Source organism: Mobula hypostoma, chromosome 7 (assembly GCF_963921235.1).
Source record: "Mobula hypostoma chromosome 7, sMobHyp1.1, whole genome shotgun sequence".
NCBI classification, from domain to species: domain Eukaryota; kingdom Metazoa; phylum Chordata; class Chondrichthyes; order Myliobatiformes; family Myliobatidae; genus Mobula; species Mobula hypostoma.
The window spans coordinates 40,114,332-40,138,341 of record NC_086103.1 but is presented as its reverse complement, the minus strand read 5'-3'; the positions used below and the strand labels follow the sequence as shown (position 1 = coordinate 40,138,341).

At 39.4% G+C, this 24,010-nt stretch overlaps 1 protein-coding gene across 2 annotated transcripts in view; it reads left to right on the top strand.

The window, feature by feature from the left end:
• Positions 1 to 229: 229 nt before the first annotated feature.
• The window catches only part of pitx1 (paired-like homeodomain 1), a 47,053-nt gene continuing 23,272 nt past the window's right edge, over positions 230 to 24,010 (top strand). Inside the window, exons 1-2 of one of the 2 annotated variants that reach the window (XM_063053297.1) lie at positions 230 to 385; positions 3,865 to 3,928. In XM_063053297.1, coding sequence (XP_062909367.1) covers positions 383 to 385; positions 3,865 to 3,928 — 67 coding nt within the window. In that variant the 5' untranslated portion in view covers positions 230 to 382. Of the gene's footprint in view, positions 386 to 3,861; positions 3,929 to 24,010 lie in introns of both variants that reach the window. The other variant, XM_063053296.1, reaches the window with a different exon arrangement.

Sequence of the window (24,010 nt, the reverse complement as noted above, 5' to 3'; positions counted from 1 at the left end):
TTAAACCTGGTTTGTATCCAGCCCACTGATGGTGGTCGGTTATGAAGAAGTGTTTACCAAACGCTTGGATTGTACTGATACTCTCGTTTATAACCGTGCAATCCTGCCCCTTACAAAAAAAAATGGCATCCAGCTTTCTTGCAAAACCTGTGCTAACTGGGAACCGAGCCATGTCCCATGGGTGGGGAGGGCTGACGTCATATGTCAGACAGAGAGACAGCTGCCGACCTAGAGCAGTCAGCCGTACGAACCTCCGATTGAATCCCGATTCAGCACTAAATCCAAAGTGGAGCAATAACAAAGGTTATGTTTTTTGATGTTGTTTTCACTAATGTGGAACAGTGTGCTTCAAGGATACTAACGCTTCAACAGACTCAGATGAATGGTGAGTCCAGAACTTACTCCCGAATATATAAAGGAGGAAATGAAACACGTGCGTTTGTACTGGTGTTGCAAGTTCGTGGATTTAAAATGAATCAATGCGTAATCACTGAAGGGAAACAAAAATAACCACACTTCAAAATAATGTCATACAAATTATCCGATTTTCCGATGTCGTGTTTAGGGGTGTAAAGAGAGCAAGAATATCAAGCTCAGATCTATTCAGCCTTTACTTCTCTTCCGTCCCTTTATGTGTTTTTTTAAGATGTTGTGCTTCGCAGATTGTACTTCGTCAATGAAAATGGTTATTTTGAAAGTATAAAATTTTAGGCTATAGCTCTGCCACTAGACTGGCGATTGCCCTGTGAGATTCCGACTCGTTCCGCACCGTGCGTGTATAAATCACACAGAAACTCGCTACTTTGTGCTGCCGCGGACAAAAAGTTCGAAAATACTATCCCAGAGGCTTAATATCATAGAGAAGCGAACAAGACTCTGATTAGCAAACAAGGGGAGTAAATAATTTCTTACATTGCTTTAACCTTTTTTTTAAAAGTTAAACTTTGTTACTTCCTGTTTTACATTATTTGTTACAGACTAAATCTGACCAAGATAAAATCAGACTTGTAGGGCCGATATCATTATGTAAGAAGTAGACAGATTTCTCCAAAGATCCGCATCCACATGACAGACATTCAGTGCGCGGGTGGAGTTGGAGTCAACCTGCGAAGCTTGGCAAGGCTCGCCGTGCGTTTATATTGATAGAATACAAAACGCAAACACACAAGTTAACATCCTTAGAATAAGAATATAGAAAGCCTATACAGATGACAGAGCAGATCGGAAGCAAAGAGAGATTCTTATACAAAAACGAAAAAAAAGGAATGTAGTTATAACCCGAGACAGATCCAGCTAAACAGGGGTTATTTTTTAGGCCATTGGAATTATTCAATTCTAGAGCTCTACACTGCTCGGAGAGAGGAATGTTGGTTCTATCTACACAGGAGGCAGGTCCGGCGTATTTCTTAAAACAATCAAGACAACTCCTCGGTATTGAGATGAAGGGAACTTTATTTGGTTATAAATTGCTATATAGATGTAGGCCGGGTAAATGTGGCTATCAGAGAAAAGCTCTCTATTTGATCTCACGTTGACACAATATATTTTGCAAATTTACACTGAAGTACGCGTTCAGTTACTTTCAGTTCCCCACGGCCAAAGCTTCTGAAATCGAGTGTTCTAGAACTGACACAGGAAAAATGGCTATTTCAATTTCAAAACACTTAATGGAAAGCATAATTTACCTGTGTAAGACGTGGTATACGCTGCGAATTGTAACTTGCCAAGTCCCAACTCTGAAGCAGGAAAGTTGATAATGGGCGACTTTGCTGATAAAGTTATTCAAAATTTGTCTTTTGAAAATACGTGACATACAATTAATGGGTTGATCTTCTTAAAGTTTTGCCTGTAAGGCTCGTTTAATGATTTTGATTTATTTTATATTTTACAATATTAACCCATGTGTTTCAGGTACTTTAAATATTATTGCTTAAAAGAAGTAAGCGTCTTTACTTTCTGCCTCTAGTTAAAAGAAGGCTGGTCACAGCACTTTTTTTAAAAAAACAACTGGTTGTTTTGGAAGAGTAGATAAGACCCTGAGTATGTATAAATTTAAACCTACCACAAATTATAAGTGACAACTTTCAGAATTTTTTTAAAATCTTTGCCGCATTTTAACATAACAAAATAATTTTATACATTGAAGGTATGAATCCTTAAAACCCAGCATTAAACGACGAGGCAATTTGATGAAAGTGCCTGCAAAATGTGTAGCACTGGTGAAGCACCAAAAGCAAGGCACACAAGTAATGATCAGATATTTTTGTGCTTAAACGACTGCAGTTTTACGCCACAAGACAAAATATACGACATAAAAATATCATTTAAGCTTATTTTAAGCGATAACACAACCGACGGGTACAATATATGAATTATTTAAATTTGGTTAGTAGCACGTGAATTTGAAATTTTAAAGCACTTGGAAAATTGAGCATATTTCGATTACGTACAGTTTCAAAAACTTCAGTGTTGTTTTAACTTGTATTTGAAAATATTGAATGTAGTCACAAAACCCGTAACTTCGTTTCTTTTAGATTTTATATTTTTAAAAAAGAGGTGTCCTTAGTACATTTTAAACGATCGAACTTGTTATATAAGTTCTTTGGTATCAAATATTGAATACATGATTATGTAATGCAAATTTCCATGGAATTCTTTTCAAAAGTATTTGTGCACTGCATCGTAATATACAATGCCATGACAACTGAAAGTGATATGGTGGTGTTTGTCAGCATTTAAATATCGTTTCTGTCTTGACAACAATTCTGTAATAAAAAAGGGTGCGAGAAGATTGGTTATTAGAAAACTATTTAAATCAGGTAGCCAGTTTCTTTTTTGCAGGGCGTGTGGTTAGATCAATTTATATTTAAAGTACGTGACTGGGTGAGTGTGTTCTGAACTTCCTCGTGTGGTGTCACCAAAACAGATAAAATATGTCGGTGCTCTTTCTACCGTTTCTACTTAGTACATAGACGATTTGTGCAACATATTAATGTGTATAATCGGCTGAAGAAAATAATCTGGTATGGTAAAATTCGTTTAGATTATTACTGAGTCTTCGTTATCATTCATACGCTCCTCCTTACGTGGGAACACGGGGTAAACAGCTTTCGAATCTAACGGTATGACTGCACGATTATTGAACCGTCATTCTTAAATTTAGGAGAGAACGACTGTGATTTTGTTTGTGTTTGTTGCTCGGGAAGAAGAGTTTGTACCGTCTGAGCTGAGAGGCAACCAATGAACAAAAATATATTTAAGAAATAGTCATAGTCATAGTCATAGTCATACTTTATTGATCCCGGGGGAAATTGGTTAAATCGCGACGGAATGAATAAAAATCGGGATCCATGGACAATATTCGGTGTTGGAGGCTTAAAATCCGACCAAATACCCCCAGGCCCTTTTCCCGATAAGGTTAAAAACTAATCTAGTCCTCCAGGTTGTCGGCCCTCAAAGTCGACTGTTTATTCCTCTCTATGGATGCTGCCTGATCTGCTTGAGTTCCTCCAGCATTGTGTGTGTGTTGCTCTGTTTAAAAAAAATCATTACGCTTCTCTAAACTAAAAGAGATTTACGTCCACCTAAAAATCGTTTGCTTGTAGATATTAGTCTTCTCCGTCCGGGCACCTCTGTCTCCACCCGGTTCAAAATATATCGATACGTTTCACAGAAAAATGATTGTAGCAATTTACTGAATAAACACGGACATCGAAGCCTCGATCGAACAGGGAATTAGTTAATTTGCTGTTTCTATCTGTGAATTAGCCAGACTGAAAACATGAATTGATGCTACAGAATATTTAATAGTATTTCACGTTTATGTTTGAACCAAATGATGATCATTTTTTATTGTTTTAGCAGAGATCCAAATCCCGGGCGAGAGCGAGACATCACTGGAAAGTTCAGGCCCGTGGCGCAGATTCAGGTAAGGAAAACGGTTTCAGAGGCGCTTAATATGTCGGGAGTAAGTTCATTATCGTGTGGCTTTGAGGGAAATTTTAAAAAACATCCCTGACTGGGCTTGATTTTAAAGGGAAAACGTAAAATATTATTCGGGAATTAAGTGAGGTGAATCGATTTCTTTGCAACTAGAATCCAAAAACGGATTTGTTTGCAGATCACCTTTCCGATTCACGGCTTCAGGTTTAATTGCTTATTGTTAGTAATCAGTGGTATTTGTCGGTCTTATTTTGTTCAAGTCTGCACTTAGTATTCCTTTGGAATATTTTAAATCAGACCCACAAACAGGCAGATAAGTTATCCCGATTTCATTTGGCAAATCAGACATTAGTTCCCGCTGTGCTTGCACCATATCCAAAGTTAACTGGAAGTGAACATAATTTCCTTAAGCTTCTTTTACGTTTTCGATATAAAATGAAGATTTGGGATACACGTAGGGGAGTCAATGATTAACTGGCATCTTCATGGAATAAAAAGTAACATCATATGTGTTGAAGCACTGCTGTATAATCTCTGTCGATCAAAGTATGAAAACCAAATCAGATAAGTCGCTTGTATAAATTGAATTGTACCTTCCGGATAATCACTCCTGAATAAATCCTGAAATTTGGTTCTGACAATATTATTTTACTGCTGCACAGATCGATCCATATTGTTAATTATTTAAAAAAAAATAAACGACTTCATTCTAATTTGAATAACAAACAGTTAATTCTTTCTCTGGTTATGGTAACTACAGAATTACTGAGTTGCACATATCTGCCTCTGTACAATGGAGGATGTAGCCAACCATTTTAAAAATAACAGCTTGAAAAGTGAAATATAGAGGAAAGTTTGTGACAGCAATTATATTTTAAAAAGAGAGAATCCAGTCTTTATGTTTTCAGTTATTGCAAGTAATGAAATTCACTTCATATGTGTGGCCACTCACGTCTTATATGTTCTGAAGTTTTCAAATAATAAATTGTATTCTCGGGTTCAGTATTAATCACTTTCACCATGCGCGTTGCCATAATGGTCACAGCTGTAAAAGTGCTTGAGGATCAAAGAAGCCAAACCAAATCAAATCTCTGGACGAATATAGCTTCCAACTGAAAAACCAAGAATTTCAATAAACAAAATTAAATTGCTCACTACAGTTTACATCCTAACTAAAATGCCTGTCATAGTCAATTGGCTGGACTTTTTACCAGCGTTAAGCTAGAATGAATTAAAATTTACAAAAAGCAGGAATTGCGAAGTTCCACTGCACTTGCTGATACACGTGTTTTCCTCCTGTGTGTGTGTTTATCATACTTTAGCCATAAATGAAAGACATCTTTTTTACGCTGTACCAAAATTCTGCTTCTTGTTAAAGGACAAAATATTCAAGAAAATGTTCAGTTTGGAGCATAAAATGTTAGGTGTTGTAAATCGAAATGGTCTTTGTGTAGATTCATATTTTAGTTTGTCTTCATTTGCATTCAATGTTTCTAAATTAATTAAATGAACAAAGATCGTATTAAAAGAGCTCAGAAGAAAAGATTATCCAATTCAACTGACAGTGCCTCTGAGTTTTGTGCTCCCCTTCTTCCTTTACAGGTAATGAAGTTTATGCATTGCAACTTTTGAAATGCAACTGACAACAGGTTGCATCCCATTATGTGCTGCAGATTTTTGTGAAACCTGTCTGTCATTTAAGCTTTTTGATGAAACTGGGAAAATAATACTTTTTCCAAATTCAACCTAGACATCCTGAAAGTGAGTTATGTCATCACTTCATCTTTCAAAAATATAACACCCATTTTGATTTTCAGGTCATAAACTTGTTTTCCTAACTTAAGATGGAAGGGAGACAAGGATGGGAGGAGTTACTGGGCTTAGCTGTGTAAGATAGTTGAATGATTATCAGGAGGTACTCAAGAGTTCTTCAGTTATGACATCATTTGACATCTGTGCATTAATTTATCTCCTTCACACTGCCAGTTGCAGGATCTCTTCCAATGCAATGGACACATATAATCCTCCTTCTTAATTTTCAGCGAAAGTAAGATATCAGTGTACTTATTGATATCTTTCAGTCACTCTTGCTAACCAGACTTGAATCTTTGAAACTGGTGGTTTTGAGCAGCCTAGAAACTGGCACCTGCAATAGAACACCAAAAATGTGATCTAACCCTGACAGTAGGTGCAGGGACTTCTTATTTTCAAAACTGAAGAGTAAAAATTTCTAACCTATACAAAATTACCACAGGTAATAATCAAAAGCATAAAATACAGAAAAAGGAATGCATTTTTACATCTTGATAGTTACTTTGACACAGTCTGATCTTGGGTGGGCATAGCAATATAAAAATAGTCTTACTCAGTGTTTAGAAGACTGCCAAGTCTCCTAAATCCCTAAGGTGTGAGAACCCCAACCAGCTATCTTAAACCTTTTGGAGCTCCCAGGGAACACAATATAAATTCAGTCTGAGAGGCACCATCCTGAGTGCATACATTTTATAGCATTTACAAGCATTTTAATGTTTTGGTTCTTCAATTCAGTTTAGTTCAGTGTGACGTTTTATATGACTTTTCTTTCTTTGCTTTCTTTGGGTTTTTACCATAATACTATAGCATTGACAGAAATGAAATAAGGTACCTATTTAAAATTAAGCAGAGTTCGAGAAAGACTGCCATAGATGAAAGATATTGCATTTTCAATCCCCATTCCCACTGCATACTCTAAAATAATGAAAAAGAGCAAGTGAATGACTATGTAGGTCCATTGGCTACCTAACACCAAATATAGTTGTGGCACTTTAATTAATGTTATGATTGGCACAGTCTCAAGGTGCTCAGTTGGAAAATCTCCAGATGTAACAAGTTATAGTACTTTTGTGACTACTTGATAAAAGTAAGGGTCACGTTATCATTAATCAATGCAAAATGCAAACAAAATACAACCCAGAAGCTAGAACTAGAGGTGTGTAATTAGCATGTAGTCTGGATAACTGTTTTATTTCTATTTGAAACTGTCCGTACATTTTGAAACTCATAATAAAATGAGTTAGGGCATAATTCCGTCTTGTTCATAGTGAACATACACAACAATGACTACCCAAAATTTGGGCAAAATATCTGTTAAATTGGAAAGTTCAATCACAGAGCTGGTTAATGCAAGAAATAAGAATGTTATACAGGTTCTGCAAAGGACTACTCTCCTAAAAATTGGTATAAGGCTCACCGGAGTTATGATTGCTCTGGTTACTGTGTATGCTGATCTTGTAAAGGCTTTTCCCCTGCATTTGCACAGCCAGTACTTGTGGTAACCCCACTCAGTGGCCACTTCAATAGGTACACCTGCACGTATGCTTGTTAATGCAATTATCTAATTAGACAATCATGAGGCAGCAACTCAATGCAAAAAAAAAATGTATATATGGCCAAAGGTTCAATTGTTGTTCAGAACAAACATCGGAAATGTGACCTAGGTGACTTTGACCATGGACTGATTGTTGGTGCCAGATGGGGTGGTTTGAGTATCTCAGAAACAACTGATCTGGGATTTTTACGCACAACCATCACTGGATTTTACAGAGAATGGTGCAAAAAAAAAATCCAGTGAACAACAATTCTGTGGGTGAAAACGTCTTGTTAGTGAGTGAGGTCAGAGGAGAATAGACAGACTGGTTCAGGTTGACAGGAACAGGAAAGTGATAGTGACTCGAATACCCACACATTACAAAAGTGGTGTGCAGAAGAGCATCTCTGAATGCACAACATATTGAACTTTGAAGTGGATGGACTACAGCAGCAGAAAATCACACTGAGTTCCACTTCTGTACCTAATAAAGTGACTACTGAGTGTATTTCCATGGTGATTATTGGAATTTTGTACATGACTGTAGAATACTTAATCTGAGCATACTTGGATCTCTATGTAAGTATATGTATTTTTAATTTGGTGGCCTACATGCCTTGTATAAGTATCTTTAGTGTTCTAACTTAAAGAACTTCAGTTTAGTTTCGTCTGTCACTCTATTGACAAAAATATTTTATTCTCATTCCCTGCAGCATCTCCTGGCTAAAAGCATGGGTCAGCTGCTGAAGATCCAGTAATATCCACAGAATTCGTTCATTCTGCCTTGTGCTGACAATATCAGGGAAAAAGACATAGAAACATAGAAACATAGAAAATAGGTGCAGGAGCAGGCCATTCGGCCCTTCGAGCCTGCACCGCCATTTATTATGATCATGGCTGATCATCCAACTCAGAACCCCGCCCCAGCCTTCCCTCCATACCCCCTGACCCCTATAGCCACAAGGGCCATATCTAACTCCCTCTTAAACATAGCCAATGAACTGGCCTCAACAGTTTGCTGTGGCAGAGAATTCCACAGATTCACCACTCTCTGTGTGAAGAAGTTTTTCCTAATCTCGGTCCTAAAAGGCTTCCCCTCTATCCTCAAACTGTGACCCCTCGTTCTGGACCTCCCCAACATCGGGAACAATCTTCCCGCATCTAGCCTGTCCAATCCCTTTAGGATCTTATACGTTTCAATCAGATCCCCCCTCAATCTTCTAAATTCCAACGAGTACAAGCCCAGTTCATCCAGTCTTTCTTCATATGAAAGACCTGCCATCCCAGGAATCAATCTGGTGAACCTTCTTTGTACTCCCTCTATGGCAAAGATGTCTTTCCTCAGATTAGGGGACCAAAACTGCACACAATACTCCAGGTGTGGTCTCACCAAGGCCTTGTACAACTGCAGTAGTACGTCCCTGCTCCTGTACTCGAATCCTCTCACTATAAATGCCAGCATACCATTCGCCTTTTTCACCGCCTGCTGTACCTGCATGCCCACTTTCAATGACTGGTGTATAATGACACCCAGGTCTCATTGCACCTCCCCTTTTCCTAATTGGCCACCATTCAGATAATAATCTGTTTTCCTATTTTTGCCACCAAAGTGGATAACTTCACATTTATCCACATTAAATTGCATCTGCCATGAGTTTGCCCACTCACCCAACCTATTCAAGTCACCCTGCATCCTCTTAGCATCCTCCTCACTGCTAACACTGCCACCCAGCTTCGTGTCATCCACAAACTTGGAGATGCTGCATTTAATTCCCTCATCCAAGTCATTAATATATATTGTAAACAACTGGGGTCCCAGCACTGAGCCTTGCTCATAGAAGGCATTCAGAGCAAATATTAGATTTTAAAACTGAAGCATTTGCAGGTCAGAAAATACAGAGGTGAAGGTGCATTAGCATCTGGTGCAGCAGAGGAATAAATATGATCAATTTAGGGAAAAGAAGATGGTTGGGCAGATATCAATATAGTACTGTATAATGATAACAAAGAAGCAGTGATATTCAAAGATTATAATTGATGAAGTTCTAAGCTGGCCCAGAAACTCCAAGTTGTTGAACTATTTCAGGATACAGTTGTTTGTTTGTTCCTATTCAGGAAAGAATATAACTACTTCTATGACCTATTCCAAAACTTCTGTAAATATTGTGATTAACAAAATCTATCCATGTTAATACAATTGATGCTTTACATGGAAATCTCCCATGGGGTGTCTCTCTTTTAACAAATAACATCCAAAAATGTAAATATTTTTACATTCAAAATGTCAAAATATTTCATAATATTATAGCCAGCTTTTCTAATTTTTTGCAATATTCAATTAGAATGGAAATGCTTTAATATTATCTTTGAAATTGCTTTGTTGCAAAATAATTTCTAAAAATTAATCATTCTTAAATTATGAAAATAACTTCATCCAGAGAGGATGATTACCTTGCTCCCATTTTATATGTGTAAAATCTAAGCAGGCTTTGTTATTCAAGTACTGTATTCATGGGCAACAATGCAGCCTGATTTTTGCATAATACATAATGATTCAACTGGATGAGCTCTTCTGCCTCATGTATTACTTAATAATGTTCAGTGTAGCTAAGATTAAAGAAACTAGCACAGAATATCAAGCCAGCAGTAAGCCACTTGGCCTACTCAATAAGTGCATCTCCATTGTCAACTTGCTAGTAAGGGCCAGTCTGATTATTGGTTGTAGGCTACTGTATATAAGCAGAGCCTTGTGCATAGCAAGCCCTGCTGATAAAACTTTGACAGTTGCCAGAGTTAGCTGACAAATCTTTATAAAATTACCTTTTCTCTTCTACTAGGTTCAAATTTCACTTCTGCCAGCTATACCTGTGTTATTCAGCTGCCTCATCACTGCCTTTCCACCAGCCCCACGATCTCATGTCATTTGACTCTTCCTGGGTCTTCTACTTTCCTTTCTCTGCAACTTAAAACTTCATGTATTTTTACCTCGTACAAAGTGTACAAGAACTGCCCCAAACTCCTGCTGCGTCTGTGGAATTTCCTGAGAACCTTCTGGAGAAGGGGGAAGATCCCAGCACAGTGGAGAGTGGCTGAAGGGGTGTGGATCCCGAAGGAGGAAAATGTCACCCAGATAGATCAGTTCCGCATCATCTCCCTGCTGTGTGTCGAGGCGAAGATCTTCTTCAGTGCCGTTTCTAACCGGCTGTGCACCTACCTAGCAAAGAACGCCTATATTGATACATCAGTCCAGAAGGGTGGCATTTCAGGGATGCCGGGCTGTCTGGTTCACATCGGTGTGGTGACACAGCTCATCGGGGAGGCCAGAGAGAACAATGGTAACCTGTCAGTGTTGTGGCTCGACCTGGCAAATGCATATGGCTCCATTCCGCACAAGCTGGTGCAGCTCACACTGACCAAATATCACGTCCCCAGCAGAATCAGAGACCTTATCGCTGATTATTACAGCAACTTCAGGATGAGGGTCTCCTCAGGAGCAATTACATCAACCTGGCACAAGGTGGAGGTCGGCATCATCACAGGGTGCACTATCTCAGTGACACTGTTCTCCCTAGCCGTGAACATGCTCACTAAGTCTGCTGAACCAGAGTGCAGAGGGCCCATAAAGAATTCCACTCAACGGCAACCACCTATCAGGGCATTTATGGATGATCTCACAGTCACCACAGAATCAGTCCCAGGCTGCCGGAGGATTCTGCAAGGGCTCAAAAAGCTGGTGGAGTGGGCCCGGATGCGTTTCAAACCTGCCAAATCAAGATCGATGGTGCTGAGGAAAGGGAAGGTGGAGGACAAGTTCCGGTTCAGCATCGCAGGCACAGCCATCCCAACCATCACAGAAAAGCCAGTCAAGGGCTTTGGCAAAAGTTTTTGACAGCTCTTTAAGGGACACAACATCCATTCAGGCAACTTGCACCGAGTTGGATGGCTGGCTGAAATCTGTGGACAAGTCTGGCCTACCTGAGAAGTTTAAAGCCTGGGTGTATCAGCATGGCATTCTTCCCAGAATCCTGTGGCCCCTCCTCATCTATGCAGTTCCAATCTCGACAGTCGAAACTTTAGAGAGGAGGGTTAGCAACCACCTCAGGAGATGTCTGGGGCTGCCAAAGAGCCTGAGCAGCATCGCACTCTATGGACACCACAACAAACTGCAACTGCCCTTCAAATCCTTGGAGGAAGAGTTCAAGGTAACAAGAGCCAGAGAAGTGCTGCAGTATAGAGACTCAAGTGACCCGAGGGTGGCTAGAGCAGGGATCCAAGTAAGTACTGGCAAGAAGTGGAGGGCAGAGGAAGCTGTTCAGGAGGCAGAGGCGAGGCTGCATCACAGGAGGCTGATGGGAGTGGTCACACGAGGCTGAGCTGGGCTAGGATCCTTTCCAACTCCCCAAATGGACACCAGAGGGAAGGAAAGGCGTCGTCTAGTTCAGGAGGAGGTGAGAGCAGTAGTGGAGGAGATGAGAGCCTGCAAGGCGGTGGGAATGAAGCAACAGGGAGCTTGGACAAGATGGAAGAATGCAGTTGAGAGGAAAGTGACCTGGGCTGATCTTTGGAAAGCCGAACAACTCACATCCAATTTCTCATCCAGGCAGTGTACGATGTGCTTCCAAGCCCATCAAACCTGCACACATGGGGCAAGGCAGAGTCATCTGCGTGCCCACTGTGCTCCAAGCGAGGAACCCTGGAGCACATCCTCAGCGGCTGTGCAAGGGCACTTGGTGAGGGACGGTACAGGTGGAGGCATGATCAGGTCCTGAAGACCATCGCTGAAGCTGTCAGCGCAGGAGTTGAGTGGGCGAAGCGGTCCTGACCCTCCAAGCAGACCATTGCCTTTGTCAGAGCTGCGGAGCAGCCAATACCTGCCAAAAGAACATCTGCAGGCATTCTGACCTCTGCAAGGGACTGGCAGCTGTTGGTGGACCTCGAAGGGCAGCTGAAGTTCCCCAACCATTTCGCAGCCACCACCCTGCGACCTGACATTGTCCTAGTGTCTGAGTCTACTAAGCAAGTGGTGCTGCTGGAGCTGACAGTCCCATGGGAAGATAGCTTGGAAGAGACCTTTGAAAGGAAGCTCTCCAAGTACGCAGGACTGGTCAGCAACTGTCAGCAGGCTGGATGGAGAGCGAGGTGTCTCCCAGTAGAGGTTGGTTGTAAGGGATTCATAGCCCGTTCTTTAGTTAGAGCCGTCAGCATTTTGGGCATCGAGGGAGAGAGGAAGAGGAGAGCCATCCGCAGTACCACCGATGCGGCAGAGAGGGCCTCAAGATGGCTGTGGCTCAAAAGAGGGGAGCCATGGAGTCATAAGTAGCTAGCTATCTGGACACAAGCTGGGATCTGATCAGCCCCGGCTGGGTCATCTGGAGGAGGTTGTATGATGTTGAAAGTCCCGAAACACCCGATGATTCCAGGAACATCACTGAAGATGTGTCCAGAAGCATCAATAGATGTATGTACACAGTAACTTTTTCAAAGTCATCAATCGAAAACATTAACTTCATTTTTACCACCGCAGATGCTGCCTGGCCTATTGAACACTTCCTGTTCTTATCTGAGCTTGTCTTTTTCTGCAGTATTTTGCTTTTGGGAAAACCACCGATGTCATAGAGATACGGAGCACAGAAAACTTTTTTCAGCTGCCATATCTATGCTGAATATCGAGTGGCCACTGAATGTATGTTTCTGGTAGCCCATCCACTTAAAGGTTTGACATGTGCTATGTTCAGAGATGCCCCTCTGCACATCACTGCTGTAATGCGTGATTATTTCAGGTACAGCTTGAGCCAGTCCGGCCATTCTCCTCTGATCTCTCTCACTAGCAAAGCATTTTTGCCCACAGAACTACTGCTCACTGGATGTTTCTTTTGTTTTTCATACCATTCTCTGTAAACTCTACAGACTGTTGTGCATGAAAATTCCAAGAGATGAGCAATTTCTGAGATGCTTAAATCACCCCATCTGGCACCAACAATCATTCCACAATCACTTAGTCACTTAATCACATTTCTTCCCCATTCTGATGTTTGGTCTGAACAACAACTGAACCTCTTGACCATGTCTGCAAGCTTTTATACATTGAGTTGCTACCACATGATTGTCTGATTAGATTAGATATTTACATTAATGAGCAGGTGTACAACAGGTACCTAATAAAGTGGCTACTAGGTGTATACAATCCCATTTACCTGAATGCTTCATAACCTTTGCCCTGTCAATTGACGTGCTTGCGTGAATATTTTTTGAATGTTGTGAAAATGTGTGCCTCTGCCATTTTCTCAGGCAACACCCACTGGGGCGCAAACAGTTTCCTTAGATCTCTTTTGATCATCATATTCCTCACTTTAAAGCCTCTTGATTTAAAGCCACTTTAAAATTTGATTATGTAAAATCAAATAAAAACTAACACATTTAGGAAAAGCTAATATCACTTGAAAGTATGGAATAAATTCAACAAATGTACATCAAGATAAATACATATAAATGACTTTGCACTTCTTCCATTTTATTGAAATGAATGATAATTTTGTTACATCAGATCCAACATGATACATAATCTTTTGGACAGATTTTCTGCTATTGTAGACGGTAGCAATTTTACTCTCTAGCCCTTGGCCTCTCCTCAGGAATTTGCTAACAAGAGTAGTGAGCAGGATTGGCTGTCAGTTGCAAACACAGAGGTGCAACTATGAAGCAGATAGTTAAGCAGGTGAGAGAGGATGAGTTGAGGGGGGAAAATAAGTGGGAGGATGGAGCTAGAGGACTGGCATAGACTTGATGGGACAAATGATCTTGTTGTGAGAAATGCTAGAAATAAGTGAAAATCCAGAACATCGTGGCAACCGCATGGAGAAATGTTGACAATTCCATGCAGAATTGCAGCATTTCTCATCAAATTGTAGATTTTTAATCCAGAAATAGCATATTAAACTGTACCAAAAGATAATCTGGTTATATTTATAACAGTGAGAACTTATTAATCTTGTTGACAATAATAAGGCATCGGAGAAATGAAAAAAAACAGTATGAATTGCCCCAATTTCTTCTCTTGCATACTTTTGCACACAATGTAGAAGCCACTGCCAAATAGCTGGAAGCAACTAATCATCAGCCTAACTTCTCAAAGTATAACATTGTGAGGAATTCATAAACTAGGCTTCATAAATACACAATAGCTACTAATAAATCTGGCAGGCATGCAGGGAGAACTGTTCTTTGCGGAGAGTTGTTAGAACGTTAAACAGCATACCTAAAGAATTGTTTCTGCTAAATAGCTAAACTGTTTCTGAAAGGTAGCTAGAAAAGGCATGAGAGAAATAAAAGATGCACTATGAGGCAGAAGAAATGGGCAGAGAATCATTGAGTATAAGCATTAACATAAGACATTTTTGAGTAGGATATTAAATGTATGTATATCTTGACAATATGTAACATGGGAAATAGGATTAAATATACTGAAAATGCTCAACATTATTTGGCGTTTACGATTCCCCATTAGAGCATGAGATCATAAATCATAGAAGCAGAATTAGGCCATTTGGCCCATTGAGTCTGCATCAGCATTCTAGTTTGGCAGATTTAATATTCCTCTCAACTCAATTCTCCTGCCTTTTCTCCATAACCTTCCCCTCCCCCTTACTAATCAAGAACCTATCAGCTTCCACTTTAAATATACCCAATGATTTGACCTCAAAAGCCATCTGTGGCAATGAATTCCACCAATTCACCACCATCCGGCTAAAGAAATTCCTCCTCACCTCTGTTCTAAAGGAACATCCTAAGAGTTTTTACAGGTATATTAAGAGCAAAAGGATTGTAAGGGATAAAATTGGTCCTCTTGAAGATCAGAGTGGTCGACTATGTGCGGAACCAAAGAATATGGGGGAGATCTTAAATAGGTTTTTTGCGTCTGTATTTACTAAGGAAACTGGCATGAAGTCTATGGAATTAGGGGAAACAAGTAGTGAGATCATGGAAACTGTACAGATCGAAAAGGAAGAGGTCCTTGCTGTCTTGAGGAAAATTAAAGTGGATAAATCCCCGGGACCTGACAGGGTGTTCCCTCGGGCCTTGAAGGAGACTAGTGTTTAAATTGCAGGGGCCCTGGCAGAAATATTTAAAATGTCGCTGTCTACAGGTGAGGTGCCGGAGGATTGGAGAGTGGCTCATGTTGTTCCGTTGTTTAAAAAAGGATCGAAAAGTAATCTGGGAAATTATAGGCCCGTAAGTTTAACGTCGGTAGTAGGTAAGTTATTGGAGGGAGTACTAAGAGACAGAATCTACAAGCATTTGGATAGACAGGGACTTATTAGGGAGAGTCAACATGGCTTTGTGCGTGGTAGGTCATGTTTGACCAATCTATTGGAGTTTTTCGAGGAGGTTACCAGGAAAGTGGATGAAGGGAAGGCAGTGGATATTGTCTACATGGACTTCAGTAAAGCCTTTGACAAGGTCCCGCATGGGAGGTTAGTTAGGAAAATTCAGTCGCTAGGTATACATGGAGAGGTGGTAAATTGGATCAGACATTGGCTCAATGGAAGAAGCCAAAGAGTGGTAGTAGAGAATTGCTTCTCTGAGTGGAGGCCTGTGACTAGTAGTGTGCCACAGGGATCAGTGCTGGGTCCATTGTTATTTGTCATCTATATCAATGATCTGGATGATAATGTGGTAAAATGGATCAGCAAATTTGCTGATGATACAAAGATTGGAGGTGTAGTAGACAGCGAGGAAGGTTTTCAGAGCCTGCAGAGGGACTTGGACCAGCTGGAAAAAAGGCAGATGGAGTTTAATGCAGACAAGTGTGAGGTATTGCATGTTGGAAGGACAAACCAAGGTAGAACATACAGGGTTAATGGTAAGGCACTGAGGAGTGTAGTGGAACAGAGGGATCTGGGAATACAGATACAAAATTCCCTAAAAGTGGCGTCACAGGTAGATAGGGTCGTGAAGAGAGCTTTTGGTACATTGGCCTGTATTAATCAAAGTATTGAGTATAGGAGCTGGAATGTTATGATGAGGTTGTATAAGGCATTGGTGAGGCCGAATCTGGAGTATTGTGTTCAGTTTTGGTCACCAAATTACAGGAAGGATATAAATAAGGTTGAAAGAGTGCAGAGAAGGTTTACAAGGATGTTGCCGGGACTTGAGAAACTCAGTTACAGAGAAAGGTTGAATAGGTTAGGACTTTATTCCCTGGAGCGTAGAAGAATGAGGGGAGATTTGATAGAGGTATATAAAATTATGATGGGTATAGATAGAGTGAATGCAAGCAGGCGTTTTCCACTGAGGCAAGGGGAGAAAAAAACCAGAGGACATGGGTTAATGGTGAGGGGGGAAAAGTTTAAAGGGAACATTAGTGGGGGCTTCTTCACACAGAGAGTGGTGGGAGTATGGAATGAGCAGCCAGACGAGGTGGTAAATGCGGGTTCTTTTTTAACATTTAAGAATAAGTTGGACAGATACATGGATGGGAGGTGTATGGAGGGATATGGTCCGTGTGCAGGTCAGTGGGACTAGGCAGAAAATGGTTCGGCACAGCCAAGAAGGGCCAAAGGGCCTGTTTCTGTGCTGTAGTTTTCTATGGTTTCTGTGGTATTCTGAGGCTGTGCCTCTTGTCCTAGACTCCTCCACTATAGGAAACACCCTCTCCACATCCACACTATCTAGCCCTTTCAATATTCAATAGGTTTCAGTTATAATTACCCTCATTCTTCTAAACTCCAGTGTTACAGGCCCAGAGCCATCAAACGCTCCTCGTACGTTTATGAAGCGGGTAAGACACCGTGCTTATTTAAACACCACACATTGCTAAGCAACAGTACAGCCAAGCCAAGGCACTAATAGTCAATGCATTCATTTTCAGTACATTCTCTTTGCTTTCAATCTGTTCCATATCACCAGTTACAACTGTTGGATCACCATCTAAGCCACTGGGGGGGACATTCACTCAACTGTTCAATCCAAACAGCACAGCAGGCAAAGTAAATGGTCACTGGCATTTACTGCAGCGACAGCTGACATCCAGCACTCAAGGGACAGCTACATGAAAGCAAGCTTTCAATTTCCTTACAGTATAATATTGCACAAGGACTCCACAGCTCTCATCCCAAGCCCTGCCAAACATTCGAAAGATCGCTGAATAACAGTTGTGCTAAAATTAATTAATAATCAAAGGTTTTCCAATCTATTACATCTGAAAGACAGATAAGTTGATTTTCCTGATTGCAGCTTCAACAGACATGTTCTACTTTGCAATCAAGTGTTTTTGTATCTTAAAATCATGCACTAAAGTGAGCCTTGTGCATCTGCTGATCATTATACAGATATTATTTAAGTATATCTTATAGAGTTGTGGCTTAAAATAAAATTTCCAAAATGTAAGTACTTTATAAAATTGAAAATCCATCAGGTGGAAACGTTCATTTGCCAGAGATACGTGCCTGTTAATAAAGTGTACAGATATATCCTATAGTTCTAAAGCTCAGCTTACTGAATGCATATTATTAAATGCATTTAAATTGGACATACTGAAATACACACTTTATGATCTTTAAATATTTCAAGGTAGCAGAGTGCACCAGCTGGTGAGATGTGTTATGAGCCAAGTTTTGTTTTCATATAGCAGCTAGCTTAAATTAGTCAGCATTTGTAAAATGTACCAAAGTCAGACAGGTGCAAACTGAGCAAAATTAAGGCCCCTGACAGAGTAATTGGCTGGAAGGTTCTTGGCTGAACACCCGTTTGGGTGAAATCAATGGATTTGTGGCTTCAGTTCTGTTAGCATTTAGGAGGAAGTTCATCAAATTCTTGCAGTTCAATAGAATTGAGAAAGTTTCCACTTTGGCCACAACCAATTATCTGAGTGGAAATTGACCTATATTGCTCTAATTTTCAGAAGTTTTTTTCTATATTTCTTCCACAATCATTTTTAAAAAGCAACATTTGCCTTGAATAACTTCTATCTGCTGCTGTTTCAGAACAGTGCTTAATACATTTAAGAATGGTATCCTGTTGCACTTTGATATAAGGCTGAAAATAGAAGCATTTTAATTTGAGTGCATCTTGTGCTATCTATGATAAAATCAATTTTAAACAAAATTGAAATGGCTTTTAAGAATTCCAAACTTTTTCTAGAATGGATCCAATTATAGCAACCAGTTTACTAGCAGCATAATATTGTTCATTCATAAATTTAAAAGCATAGCTTTGTGTTTTCCATCAAAGAATCAGTTTAATTTTTAAGTTCTGTAAGTGAGTATAATTAGTTAAGGCTGCCAGTGATGACTAACTCAATCCAGCGACATGGTCAGATTTATCAAACGTGACTACTTTTATCATAAAGGCTTTTGAAACAAATGTTGTTTATGCTGTTTCAATTGAACAGCTGCATAGATATCCCCCAAATGGCCTAGAAAACCACAGAAACCCAATTTTTGCTGGGTATTTTATTTCGTGCCAGCTTCATTGTTTCTAGATAAACTGCACAGAAAAAGAGATTCAAGACCATATTCTCACTCAAAAAGAATCACACATCTTCACTTCAAATTTGCTTTTTCTCATTTGCCTTTGTCCCTGTTAAGATCTTCTTAAGGAAGTGTGGTTGAGGTGGAAATTCCCTAAGGACCTCTTTGCCAACAGTGCTTTGTTAACCCTTTAAGAAATCAATACAATCATCACCACTGTTTATAATGCATCATAGGTGCAGACTTGTGGATGAGCTTGGTCTTTAAGAGTATTAGCAATTTTGGGTGGAAATATGGATGTTCGTTTTTTTATGACTTAAAGATTTTTAGTATGATAATTCAAGCAGCATGAGAATATTAATCCCACTGTTGATGGGAAACTATATCAATGAACAAAGGAAATGGAAAAAAATAGAAAATGTTGCAAATGTTTAACCAGGGTCCAAACTTCAAGAAAAGGCAAATTGTGTATCCCTCATGGTATTCACATTTGAAATACTGATCTACGTTTGAGTTTCTCCTTCATAATCAGATTGATGTGGTGGATCAGCTTTTCAGATTCTGGCTTTCAATGTATTAGTAACGATTTAGGGACCAAAATTATTGAAAGGAAGGAAACAAATTAATTTTTTTATTGAAGAGAAGCAAATTAGAGAAACACATTATCTGAGTTTCATGGTACTGAGAAACATCACTGCTTCAATTTCATTATATTACTGAACTTAATATGTTTGTGGTTTAGGAACCACAGATGTGAAATTAAATTTAAAGTGAAACAGGAAACTAAAGATTTTTCTCCTTATCTGTAGAATTTTAACGTAGAGAATTAAAATGTAGAACAGGCCTTTCAGCCCATGATGTTGTGATGCTATTTCAATCTACTGCAAGATCAATCTAACTCTCCCCACCCACATAACCCTCCATGTTTCATTCATCAATATGCCTGTCTAAGACTTTTTTAAGTGTCCTTAATTTATCTGCCTTCGATTACCATCCTTGGCAGCGTGTCCTTGCATCCACCACCCTTTGTGTTTTAAAAAGAAAACAACTTACCTCTGACATACCCTCTATACTTTCCTCCTATTATATTAAAATGATGCCTCCTCATATTAACCATTTCTGCCCTTGAAAAAAGTCTCTGCTGTCCACTCAGTCTATGCCTCTCATCTTATACACCTCTATCAAATCACCTCTCATCCTTCTTTGCTCCAAGGAGAAATGCCCTAGTCCATTCAGCCCATCCTTATAAGGCTTCCTCTCCAATCCAGACAACATCCTGGTAAATCTCCTCTTCACCCTCTTTAAAGCTTCCACACCCTTCGTATAATGAGGTAACAAGAGCTGAGCACAATATTGCAAGTGTAGTCTAACTAGAGTTTTATAGAGCTGCAACAATACCTCACAGCTCTTGATCTCAATCCCCCAACTAATGAAGGCCAACACACAATGCATCTTCTTAACCACCCTATTAAATTGTGTGACAACTTTGAGGGATCAATGGGCTTGTACCTCAGGATCTCTCTGTTTCTCAACTCTTCTGAGAATCCTGGAATTAACTCTGTATGCTGCCCTCAACTTCAGCCTTCCAACATGTATCACTTCACATTTTTCCAGACTGAACTCCATTTGCCACTTTTCAGGCCAGCTCAGTACCTTATCAATGCCCTGTCATAAGCTATGACAACCTTCTACACTATCCACACCACCAAACTTCGTGACATCTGCACCCATACTAACCCACCTCTGCACTTCCTCATTCAAGTAATTTATAAACCTTTGTAGCATCTTCCCATATTAAATCTAACTATACCTGATGCTTTCTTTTAAAAAACATCTGGTTAAATATTTGATCAGAATAGACTAGTAATAACAAATGCAATGAATAGTTGACAATTATTTATTGGAACACCATGATTATATATTGTTCTGAGAACAAAACTGCCACATGGGAAATAAATTTGGTCCGGGTCACAAAATACAGACTCGAGGGTGGAAAAATTGTCCTGGAAGTTCCCTGAGAGTCTTCATAAATTCTTGCTCAGAAGTTTGTGGAATTTTGAAAACGGAACCCATTATTGATTCTCAATTACTTATTTTGATTAATTATATAGTTTTGTTTGATTTCTTTTAAGCATCAGAAATATATTACTGTAAGTAGGTCCTTCACATCCTAAGGATTAGTTGTGGCTGTTTGGATATTTTTCTCATTCCATACTTTTTCAAATGTTATTGTAAGTTTGGGTCAATACTCCTTCCATGAACAGTTCCTTTTCATGTTATTGAATTACATAATAATAGCAATAAGCAATAGAAATTAAACTTCAGACATTTTTGGTATCCCAGGGGGGTGATGTATTGGTCATTGGTCATGACCTTTTCATCCAATTCCTGTCATTAAATAATCAACACAAATTCACACATGTTGATGACCTCATCATATCTGGATACGGGTAAATAAAACTTGTGTTAGAGTGGGTGTGCTTTGAATTGCCCTGTCCAATATCCAGATAAGTGGGCACAAACATTTCAAAACAACTGAATTTTACTTTAATGTGTCTTTAATCCACAAAAAGGAACACTTATGTCTAAGTTTTAGCCATATATTGAGACACAATGCTGATCAAGTTATTTTTGTGCATTAATTAAAGGGACAACAGCAAAGTTTCACAGTTAAGGGATTGGAATATGCTCACTTCCAGCAGAAGTCCCATCCAGCAAGACACTGGACTGGGCATTTTGAAACACTTCCACCCCCTCTCTGGCATCATCAGAAAAATAGGCAACAATGAACTTAACCAATACTTTCCTGCTAATGTACAGATATACAATCAAAACATATTTTCACATACTGTATTTAGCATACTATGTTTTGTTCAGCTTGCCAGACAATAGTAATCTTGTGCCATGTTATCTGAAAATCTTCCAGATTAAGAAAGACTTGTTTAACATAATGGTTTATAATTTACTTAATCACTTTTAAAGTTCCTGCAATCACTGTCAAGGCCAGAGTCCACTACCTATTTCTCAATTTGCCCTATCACATTGGTGGGATTGAGTCACATACAGGACAGCGCTGATAAAAATGGCAGACTTCCTCCCAGGGAGGTATTAAAGCAACAAAAGGTTTTTACATCAATGGTAGTATTGTGGTCCTCTCCATGAATGACTAATATTTGCAGATTCTAGTTTACTAACTGTATTCGCATTCACAACTGCCATGATGAGATTTAAACTCTGATCTCTGGAGTACTAGGCCAGCAGATACCCACTGAATACCCCATATCTCTACACCTTAACTTACTGTCATGTATGCCTTATAAATGAAAATCCTTACTTTTTAAAATTAACATGTACATTTATAATTGCAGCAAAGGATATACATTATTTGATATAAAGTTATGATTTCAGAAATTGTTGTAGTATTCTTAGGATTTCAAGAACGTGGTATCATTATTACTGACCAGTTTTAACATTAATCTCTGATCTCTGCCATTATCTTCTTTCATATAATGGCTACATATTTAGAGAGAGAAATTCTGACCCCTGAAAATGCATTCATTTGCTATGCTGGGCATTCAATTTATCCAGACTTATTGCTTGGTTCGTGCAGAGCATTTTCTAAAATAAAGATTTTCCAATGCTCACAGACAAGTGCAATCCTATTTATATGAAGTTAAAGCCTGATGTAACAATGCTAAATAACTTCCTATAAGGTACTGAAGCAGCATTGACCTGCTGTAGGTATTCTGCAAGCCTCCTCAAGTTATTCCTAAGCTGGCCAGATGGGTAGTTGAGTGTAGTTTCACTTTAGCATTTCTCCTTGCTCTACCTGTTATTGGTTCATATTCCATATGTACACCTTCCACAATAGCTGCACAAAATTAGCTTTCATCATCAAAGACCCCCACCATCCAGCCCATGTCCTCTTCTCACTATTACCATCAGGCAGAAGGTACAGAAGCCTTGGGTCACACCACCCAGTTCAGCAACAGTTATTACCCTACAACCGCCAGGATCCTGAATGGGCATAGATAACTTCATACACCACGACTCAAGACCGGTTCTGCAACCTACAGAGTAATGCACTCAAAATGCTGGAGGAACTCAGCAGGTCACGGTGCATCTATGCAAGGGAATAAACAGTCAAAACTTTGAGCTGAGAACCTTCATCAGTCCTGCCTGGCCTGCTGAGTTCCTCCAGCATTTTGTGTATGTTACTCCAGATTTGCAGAACCTCCTATGTTTATCACTCATTTTCATGGACTCTTTGCAACTCATGTTCTCAGTGTTGTTTCTATTTCTATGGTTTCCCTTTTGCACATTGTCGTTTGTCAGTCTGTGTTTAGGCATAGTTTTTCCATAAAATTCTATTCTATTTCTTATTTCCTGTAAATGCCTGCAAGAAAATGAACCTCAGGGTAATATGGTAATACCTGTATACACATTCTGTTAATAAATATACTTTGAACTTTCAGCTGTGTGTGCTGGAGAGAGCATCAATGGAATGTGTCTTCATCCAGTCAGGAATAGTTGTGAGCAAGAGAATAGTAAACAATGCTGTGTGATTTCAAAATTATAGAGAAATAATGCCATAAAAGGTAGTTATTTTGAAACAGCAATACAAAAAAAAATGTAATGCTGAAAGCCTCACTTTAAAAATAAAATTCTAGGCCCACTGTGCTACTCAGACATTCTGCTTGTAATCCCTCCTTAACCACAATCGTACTTGTTGAATATGCGTGCCCAGTGAAATCAACGGGCTCGAGCAGCTAGTCAACCTCAGACCTTGCATCCTCACTCTCTTCCAATGAAGGTCCTCAAAGGTTATAACAGGGTTTTGCCGTTGTTTTCAAATGCATCAGTTAGTCAGAGACAGCAAAAAAAAGCAAAGTAAATTTAAATAATTCAAACAATAAATGTCATTTTTAACAAAAAATCTAAAAATAACAATATGCGAATGTAATCAAAATACATTAGAATAATAAGTAATTAAATATATTGATGTATTTTAAATAAGATAAAATAAGTAAGCCACTTATCTTCCGTTAGCTATCTCTGTAGGGTCACCACCCCATTTAGATGAATGGGTAGCTGTTTCTACAAGAACCCTTCCTGGTACAAAATCATCGATCGTATCTGAATTACATCAGTGAGTCAGTGAGTCCACTGATGAAGCAGGCAGCCAGCTATGCGAGCATTGGTCCTTCTCAGCAAGTCTCAGACCTCTACTTTCAGTCAGAGGTTCAAGGCTTCC